The sequence below is a fragment of the Oreochromis niloticus genome, linkage group LG3 (genome assembly GCF_001858045.2).
Source record: "Oreochromis niloticus isolate F11D_XX linkage group LG3, O_niloticus_UMD_NMBU, whole genome shotgun sequence".
Classification (NCBI taxonomy): Eukaryota; Metazoa; Chordata; class Actinopteri; order Cichliformes; family Cichlidae; genus Oreochromis; species Oreochromis niloticus.
In genome coordinates this window covers 73,861,592-73,871,073 of record NC_031967.2, presented here as the reverse complement: position 1 = coordinate 73,871,073, position 9,482 = coordinate 73,861,592, and the positions used below count along the sequence as shown (strand labels likewise).

The window sequence follows — 9,482 nt, the reverse complement described above, 5'->3', positions numbered from 1 at the left end:
GAAAACAAAAGTCTGTGACTGTGGGTCAGCCGGATTGCCCGACACTCAAACACCCACCTGTTCCTCGGGTTTACATCCTGAAAACCTCTGAAACGTCTGCTCATCTTTCCGCGTTTACAGAGCAGCGCCGGCTATGGGAGCACAGAGAAAACCCAACACAGACCTCTAGCATGACTGGATTGGACTGCATGAACTGCGCTTGAGTGGCCTTCAGTAAAATAAAGAAAAGCTAAGCCGTCACAAGTCCAGCTCAGTGACGTGTTATTAGTGACACAGCCACAGACTTTGCTGACTCTCTTCTTTGATTTCAGTTTCCACACTAAACACTTCCTGCTGGGTCTCTTTCAAATTAAAAGGTTATTTGAAATGAGGTGACTACAATACTTTTAATGTGAAATTAAGAGAGGAAGTGCTGCGTTTTATTCTTTGCACTCTGACATCGTGCAAGAGCGGATGTGGTTTTTCCTGTAATAAATTAGTAAAATATTATTTTAAATGAGTAAAAAATATTAGTGCATATATGAAACCATATCATCGTGTTACCGTTTAGAAATGTACTTTTCAAATAAAAAAAATACTGAATTTGTTCTCTTTGTGCTGTGTTCAGTTGTGTGTTGGTTTAAATGTTTTACAAATCACTGAAACTTCTTTTTTCACATTTTGTTTCATACATTTATTATTTATTGTACACCTATTAGGAAGGAAGTTACATGTTTACAGGATGATGCCTCCACCCACTAATGTAAACTGTTTCCAGATCTGTTTGCTCTTTTCAGAAAAGAAGTCCTAGTTTTGGTTGAGTGCTTGCTTTTCTTCTTGTTTGCATCTTTATTTCAGTACTTTTATCAATACATATTAAAAGTTGCCAGGTGATTTGTTTTGTTTAAACCTGAGACTTCTGACCTGATAAGGTGCTGTATTTCTTTCAAGATGAAGCAGCAAATGTCAGGATTAGAAGAAGGCTTTTATTTGTAAGCCTTTGTTTTGATATTAAAATCTGACAGTGATATCAAAACCACTTGTGGTGATGTGCTGCCACCTGCTGTCTGCTTCCTGTCACCGCTCAGGCTGTCCATCTCCGAGAAGAGACTGCTGGGCCTCATCCGAAAAGTAACTCTATGATATGACCATGATCCATGATGAGGCTTCGATCATAGTCCTTTAGTCAGGTCAAGTCAGCATACTGGGGAAAACTGCAGATCCTTTGCCTGAATTCCTTCTACCCCTCAGAAAAAGGAAACATCCACCGCCCACACAGCTGATTCTGAAACTCCTCAAAATTTAAAAAACAGAATCTGCTGGGTCCACTCTGGTCGGAGTCTGCTGTCTGAATCTACAGGCTGCAAATCATGTGGAGCTGAATGAGGACCCAAACGTAGATGACAATTGCAGGCATAACAAGTCGGCATAAGTTGAAACATTGTCATGGTAAAAGAAAAAACACCAACAAGTACCAAATAACCTAAACTGGGAAATAAAATAAAAAAGACACGTGACATGCGTAACAGGAAATAAGTCAGAGCGCTGGTTAGCGGTGTGTTCATTGTGCGTTTCCTGATCTACAGCAGCACTGTTACACCAAGAGCACAAAACAACTGAAGCAGCTTTCCCTGCTCACTGAAATCTCCAGAAACACAGGTGAGTCCTGCTGGTTAATCATCCCTCAATCTTTTGTACTTATACTGAATTTATCCTTGACTTTAAAGATGACTTAACATTTCCTGACCTGGGGACCAGAAACACTTAAATTAAACTCCACACAGCTGCCTCAGCACCACAGCTGGCTCTATCAGGATGTCTAATGACACATATGAAATGACACCATTACAAATTTCTCACTGACTAAAGCTTAGGTGGGTCTTGGTGCCACATGATGTAATATTCATCCTTACACTTATATATGTGGTTTATAATGAACAGTCCGTCATTAGCACATCATTATATTCAGTGCTGTGTATTCAGTAATCCAATATTCAGTCATTCTTCTGCTGCACAAAAGCATTTCCTCCAAAAAATACTTGGTTATGTGAGCAGTCAACCTCAAACCTTTGCTCATCTGTGCTGAGCAAAGTTGCAGAAAACGGTTTAACAGTTGAACCACTTTAATGCTGGTGTTACAGCCACACTGCAAAATAAACTGGGGGGGGGCAGGTGTAAAAGACATGCAGTGCTTATTTATCACATGTTTCAACAATGATCAAGAAAAAACAGAGGTGGGGGAGGAGGACCAGGCGGCTGAGCCAAATTAGAAAACCAGGAGCTGCCCCCTTTGTAATAATCCCTGGTGAGTGATTGGTCGCCTGCACTGTAAAATCTAATTAGTTCCCAGAACTCAAAAAAATTATGGAAACTCGTTGCCTCAAAAAAATTGAGTAAAGCTTAGCTAAAAATGACTAAGTTAGGACAACTTATTTACTTTGAGTACTCTGTACAAGCTCATTTGTTCCCAGAACTCAAAAAAATTGGATCAAGTTTATGTAAGATGACCAAGTTAGGGCAACTTACTCATTTTGAGTACACTGTACAGCCTTGTTAGTTCCCAGAACTCAAAAAAATTATGGAAACTCGTTGCCTCAAAAAAACTAAGTAAAGCTTACTTAAGATGACTGTTAGGACAACTAATGTATAAGTTGTCCTAACAGTCATCTTAAGTAAGCTTTACTTAGTTTTTTTGAGGCAACGAGTTTCCATAATTTTTACTACTTAATACTGCAAGTCTGCAGTATTAACAATAACTTGATATTTCTGACTGTACAATACTAATTGTTTACCTACTGACAAACATGTTAAGTTCAACTAAATGAAAAAACAATTTGTGGTACCATGAATATTTTTAAAAATAATTAACAACAATTTTTGTAATGATGTTAAAATCAGCCCAACTTTTATTTTCAAACACAACAAAGTATAACAGCCAACATACTGGACACTGTTCTGCTGAACAACAAACAATTATATTGCCATCACTGTTATAATCTTACAATGAAACAAAGTCTCAGATGTAATTATTCTGAAAATAAGTTTAGGCCTACCACAAGTTTGTTTTGTACTTACATTACTTATATAATCAAAATAAAATATTTGTTGTTCTGTCACAAGTGCAGTCTCTAATTTAAACAACACATTTGTTTTCCATTCCAACACATGAGCTGGAATGTTGTATTATTTTAAGGATGCTTGTTTCCAGTCCAGGCATTACTGCCTGAATGACTGTCATGGATCGAGGTGATCCAAATGTAAGTGCAGAAGAAAGTCTTTAACTTCCCTTAAGTACAGTGGCAGTGGATGTGGGTTGGAGATGCAATGAGCTTGAACCTGCAGGCGACCATCTTCACTGACCACACCATCTGTGACGGAGGACTCATCTCTCCTGTTGTCCTGCAAGCAAACAATCATATTTTTTGGAACATGAACTTAATTGCTTTCTTAAAACATTTTTTTCTGCATTTGGTATAAAACAGACTCCAATTTAGACAATCTCAGGCTCCCTCCCCACCGGAGAGGTGACATTTAATGTCCCAAATTGTCAGTCTGGATAACCCTGACCACCACCCAACACACAATAATGTCATGAAAGCATCATTTTAAAAAAGGGCTATGCAAACATGGCCTCCCCTCTGTCAGTGCGCCCCAGGGTGGCTGTGGCTACAACGTAGCTTGCCATCACCAGTGTGTGAATGTGTGTATGAATGGGTGAATGACTGGATATGTAAAGCGCTTTGGGGTCCTTAGGGACCAGAAAAGCGCTATATAAATACAGGCCATTTACCAATAACTTTCATTCTAATGATGTGCAAAATGATTTTGGGCACAAAACAGATTTTGCTGTTAGAAAACTTGCAGACTTCACTATATACAGTGTAGACCCTCTAAACTAAGTTTGGGGGATGTGATCTTTCAAGAAATGCAGACCAAACTGTTGTTGTTTGTTTACTTACACAGCATGTCTTGTAGAATTAACTGTGGTCACCAGCAACAGCATAGTGCAGTCATATCTCAAGTCTAACAACAGAAGACAGGAAAAGATCAGTAAAGAAACAACTTCCCCAAACCAAAGCACAAATAAAACAACAAGTAAAACAGGCTGATCTAAAGTATGATTAAAGTTCAGCCTGATTAATATAAATGTCACTGACAGTTGCTAATATATTGGAAAACCAAAATACTTACTGATGTCTTTCTGTCCAACAGCAGGAGTGCTGGTCCCGAGCCTCAAAGACAGTAAGAAGCAAGCAGAGGGAGAAAAAACAGAACATTTTTCAGAAACTGATTTGATCCTTAATGGCTGTGCAATCATTGTAACATAGAGTTTGCTTATGTTGTTAAATAAAGGCTAGATTTGACATTAATAGATGCCACAGATGTTCTAAAGCTGCCACAAAGCATGAAAAAAAATAGACGTCTCCGAAAACGTCGGAGCATTTTTGCAAATATGTGATGTCTTGATAAATCGAGCAGATATTTGAAATTTACACAGCTACATTCTCGCCTGAAAATATCTTAAAAGTTTATTTTGTGACCCAGAAAAAGTAATAAGTTTTTCAGCGGCGCTCCTCCGCCATTGCCGCGCTTACAAGTACGCACAGGCTCCGACAACCGCAGCCGACAAATGCGATCCTCCTTTTCCCCAGACTACCCTTTCTGGGTCACAAAATAACCTTTTAAGATATTTTCAGGCGACAATGTAGCTATGTAATGCTCAAATATCTACTTAATTTATCAAAATATCACATATTTGCAAAAGTGCTTCCACGTTTTCGGAGAGCTCTGTTATCCACCCCCCACACCACACACCTACCCCACCCCTGAGGGCTGCACCTCCCGAGGAATTTTGTCTGGGCTCTTATCTCACTTTTTATTGCAAACAATCAACAGAAAATTTCACCACATAGTTTTATGTAAGGTTTTTAAGGCTGTGGTGTTAATTTTTAAGTAAGACGAGCCCAGCGGCAGCAGCAACGCTAGGCTAACACTAACTAGCTAGCAAGATTTTAAACCTGGTGCTAAACTAAGAGAAGCCACAAAATCAGTTTGAATAAGAGTAAACATTTACTCACCAAGTCAGTGTATCAGGTAAAGATCCACAGCAATGACAACAATAATATCTTGAGCTGACGCTTCTCCAGGTTTGCTCAACATATTCCATAAAAAATGCACCGTGAACATGCGGACTGATCCGAGAGGGAGGAGGACGGTAGTCACGTGGCATTTTCAAAACACATCTTTCATCCTTCCGCACTGAGAAGCAAAACTTCCAGCTTACTTAGTTTTTCTAAGTTAAGACAAATCAAATAAATGGAGTTTATCAGCGTTTTTGCATAAAAAGCACTGGTAACTTATTTAAATTGAGTTCTAATAACAAATTGATAAAAATTGAGTTCAGCCTATTTAATATTTTTAATTAAACACAATATTACATTTTACAGTGTGTGTCCAGATCAGCCAATACGCATGTACCAGTCAATTTTGAAAGGTCAAGCAGGTGGAGGCTCGAGGCTCTACACCTGGAAGACAAGAGAGTGACAGAACAACACCAGTTGAATATAAAACGAGTTTCTGAAAACTAAGGAGGAGCTCCTGATGAGATTCATATCAACAAATTTGATCCTCATGGCATGCAGGATCTGAGAAAACACCGAAATATTAAGTACTGTGCTGTTCTTATAAGAGACATGAACGGCTACACATTTAAAGTGTAATTTAATCCACTGAGCCCTGCTCTTTAAAAACTGACATAAAGTTTATGTTTACTTTAAAAACATGTTTAGCGCCATCTTCTGTTAGTACAGAACATGACGTCATGTGGTTGGTTGGTTGCAGCTAATAGACTTACATTAGTTTATGTTAGCTAACTAGTGACAGAATCAATTACTCAGAGCAAAATAAGGAAACTAAAACTAAAAATCAGTTTACAGGGATCACTTTTGTGCTGAAACAGTGAGTTTGATGTTCAGAAATATTCAGAAGATATAGTGTCCACTTTCATTGCCCGTCTCTTTAGCAGTAAGTAGCAGAAACATTCAGGCCTAACTGAATTTAATTGACCAGAAGATGACATTTATCAAAATCTCAGAGAGATTTAGGGGATCTCAACATTATATTTAAAATTAGTTTGACTTTTGATTTACCTAAAATAATATGAAGGTGTATCCTATCAAAGAGAGATCTTAATGAAGGGGATTTATTTTTCAGCTCCAGAAACATGAATGAACCACTAAATGTGACAGATGGCCAGACCTGTGATTATGTCAACACATCAGTCAACGCTTTCTTTATGCTGGTCTACAGTCTGGTCTTTCTGGTGAGTTTTAAATCGTCAGATTGTGCTCTGATGGAAATGAGGTTCTCTGTGCATCTACCAAAGTCCTGTCGTCCTCATCCTCTGTGTCGCTTCAGGTGGGTTTACCCCTCAATGGCTTCATCATGAAGTTTTACTTTTGTGGAGCTCAGCAGCAGGCATCGAGCAGCTTGATGGTCTACCTGAAGAACCTGACAGCTGCTGACTTCCTGCTTTGCCTCTCTCTGCCACTGCGCATCAGCCACTATGCTAGCAGCTCTCTCATTATTCAGCTGCTCTACTGCAGCTTTGGGGCTTCTGCTTTCTTCCTCAACATGTACGCCAGCATCATATTTATGGGGTCCATTGCTGCTGACAGGTAAGGAACCCATTAAAACCAGAATAAAGGGTTAGTTAGGAACTCTGTGCTTCAGATCAAAGTGTAGAAATCTCCTTTGAACTTAGTAATTCAGATCTGGCACCTCTGTAACAGCTTAATGAAGTTGCCTGCCTCCTGTCTCTTCTCTCTAGGTATCTGAAAATTGTTCATACTTCACAAATGCACATGCTGCAGACAGTACAAGCAGCAAACATCATCTCCATGGTCACCTGGATTTTTCTCCTAGTTCCTGCCATCACCTACACCATCCTGTTTTTCATCACCCAAGAACCTCGGAGTTCTACCCTGAGCCACTGTGGTTCCCTCTTTAGTGCATCAGTCAGCCTGGTCTTCAAAATAATTCACATCAGCTGCACCATCATCTTTCTCGTGGTCTTCATAGCCATGGTCTTCTTCTACTACAGCACCTCCCGCAGGGTGTTGCAGGCACAGCAGACACAGCTGGCCTCCTCTGAGAAGCTGGTGAAGTCTCGCAGGAACATGTTGGTGCTGGTCAGCATCTTCTGTGTTTGTTTTGTCCCCTATCACCTGGTTCGACTTCCCGCCACTTTTCTTTTGAACAGCTGTTCTGTGGGTCCAGTGTTGTTCTACCTGAAGGAGGCTGCCACCATGGTGTCAGTTTTCAACGTCTGTCTGGACCCTCTTGTTTACTTTTTCCTCAGTAAGACTCTTTCGGGCTCAAGTGAGAAAGGCGTCCAGGAGAGCCAACATTCAACAAACGAACAAGCAACAGGTCAAATTGGTGAGCTGTGAGGAAAACAACGCACTTTATTAAATGTATGAAATGTGAGTTTTATTTTGTCTAAAATACTGTTTTAATATTTACACATGTCTGGATGACTGCGTCACTTTTTAGCAGTAATTTATTTTTGATAACAAAAAAATTAAATATAGCTAATATCTTCATTTCTTTTCCTGATAAAACAAAATCCAGCATTCACAACCGTTTTTTGCTTTTACTGACATCTTATTTCTCAGTTTTGTTAATAAGAAATAAGAAATGTATAAATAAGGATAAAATGAGAGTTGATGTGTTCACATGTTAAACTGGTGCTTTACGCTTTCAGTTTCCTCAGTCTGTGAGCTGCTCCAGACTCATTCACCTTGCTTCAGAAAAGCCTGTGTCAACATTTTATGCATTATAAGTGCCCGAGGTTAGAACAGGTATTAAAGGATTCTGGTTGTTTTGATTTTCATCATCTGAGCAACTGAAACCAAAGCTGCTCTCCATCCATCCATCCATCCATTCGCTTCCGCTTATCCTTTTCAGGGTCGTGGGGGCGCTGGAGCCTATCCCAGCTGCCATAGGGCGAGAGGCGGGGTACACCCTGGACAGGTCGCCAGTCTGTCGCAGGGCCAACACACAGGGACAGACAACCATTCGCACTCACATTCACTCCTATGGGCAATTTGGATAACTTATTCCCACAAGCTGCATGTCTTTGTGTAATCCTGACTCTTGGTGGCGCTGTCACTTGGTGTTCGCTCGCTCTGTGGTAGAGTATCACTTCCTGTTCCTGCTCAAACACAGTGGTGTTTCTGAGTAGCTTTTCTGCTTAGCAATTTAATTTAAATCTTTTGATACATCCCTTTTTCATAGTATAATCTTAACGTGCTTCATCTGAATCACCCTTTCTGTGTACTCACTACCTAATTTATAGCCAAAGTATTCACTCACTGTCTCTTTACTGTTTCGCTAGCTTAGCTTAGCTCGTAGCCGACTCGTTAGCACCATGGCTACTTCACCTGTCCCTCCTGCACTTTCCTGCTCATTGTGTCAGATGTTTAGTTACTCCTCGGCCTCCTTTAGCAGTAATGATACCTGTAACAAATGTAGCATATTTGCAGCTCTGGAGGCCAGGATTACTGAATTGGAGACTCGGCTTCGCACCCTTCATTCACCCGTAGCTAGCCAGGCCCCTGTAGCTGGTGCAGCCGAAGATAGCGTAGGCCCCGCTAGCTGTTCCCCGGCAGACCCCAAGCAGCTGGGGAAAGAGGGCGGCTGGGTGACGGTGAGGAGGAAGCATAGTCTTAAACTGAAGCCCCAGGTACACCACCAACCTGTTCATGTGTCTAACCGTTTTTCCCCACTCGGCGACACACCCGCCGGGGGTCAAACTCTGGTAATTGGTGATTCTGTTCTCAGACATGTGAAGCTAGAGACACCGGCAACCATAGTCAATTGTCTTCCAGGGGCCAGAGCAGGCGACATTGAAGGAAATTTAAAACTGCTGGCTAAGGGTAAACGTAAATACAGTAAGATCATAATTCACGTCGGCAGTAATGACACCCGGTTACGCCAATCGGAGGTCACTAAAATCAATATTGAATCGGTGTGTAACTTTGCCAAAACAATGTCGGACTCTGTAGTTTTCTCTGGTCCCCTCCCCAATCAGACCAGGAGTGACATGCTTAGCCGCATGTTCTCCTTAAATTGCTGGCTGTCTTGAGTGGTGTCCCAGAAACGATGTGGGCTTCATAGATAATTGGCAAACCTTCTGGAGGAAACCTGGTCTTGTTAGGAGAGACGGCATCCATCCCACTTTGGATGGAGCAGCTCTCATTTCTAGAAATATGGACAAATTTATTAAACCCCCCAAAATATGACTATCCAGAGTTGGGACCAGGAAGCAGAGTTGCAGTCTTACACGCCTCTCTGCAGCTTCTCTCCTCCTGCTACCCCCCCAAAAACCCATCTCCATTGAGACTGTGTCAGCTCCCAAAAAGACAAAAAACAAACCAAAAACCAGCAATAAACAACTTAAACATAAAAAATCACAAAGAAAGAACAATACAGTATCCACA

At 40.8% G+C, this 9,482-nt stretch overlaps 1 protein-coding gene, 1 long non-coding RNA gene and 1 pseudogene across 3 annotated transcripts; 2 read left to right on the top strand and 1 right to left on the bottom strand.

Annotated features, from left to right (window-relative positions):
* Positions 1–764: 764 nt before the first annotated feature.
* On the top strand, positions 765–7,503 carry LOC102080687 (P2Y purinoceptor 14). 2 transcript variants are annotated; one of them, XM_019356675.2, is made up of 4 exons: positions 765–1,638; positions 6,193–6,301; positions 6,397–6,656; positions 6,809–7,502. In XM_019356675.2, the coding sequence occupies exons 2-4, from the start codon at positions 6,203–6,205 to the stop codon at positions 7,428–7,430; spliced, it is 981 nt and encodes a 326-aa protein (XP_019212220.1). In that variant the 5' UTR covers positions 765–1,638; positions 6,193–6,202; the 3' UTR covers positions 7,431–7,502. The 2 variants fall into 2 exon arrangements, with proteins under 2 accessions (XP_019212220.1, XP_025761910.1); XM_025906125.1 differs by lacking the exon at positions 765–1,638 and having other exon boundaries at positions 6,182–6,301; positions 6,809–7,503.
* LOC109201139 (uncharacterized) lies at positions 5,435–6,841 on the bottom strand. The gene is made up of 3 exons (XR_002061145.1): positions 6,760–6,841; positions 6,360–6,646; positions 5,435–5,504 (listed from the first exon to the last, which is right to left on the bottom strand). It is a non-coding gene; the product is annotated as an uncharacterized LOC109201139 (long non-coding RNA).
* A 907-nt stretch (positions 7,504–8,410) lies between the features above and the next one.
* On the top strand, positions 8,411–9,266 carry LOC112846537 (uncharacterized; annotated as a pseudogene).
* The last annotated feature ends 216 nt before the right edge of the window (positions 9,267–9,482 follow it).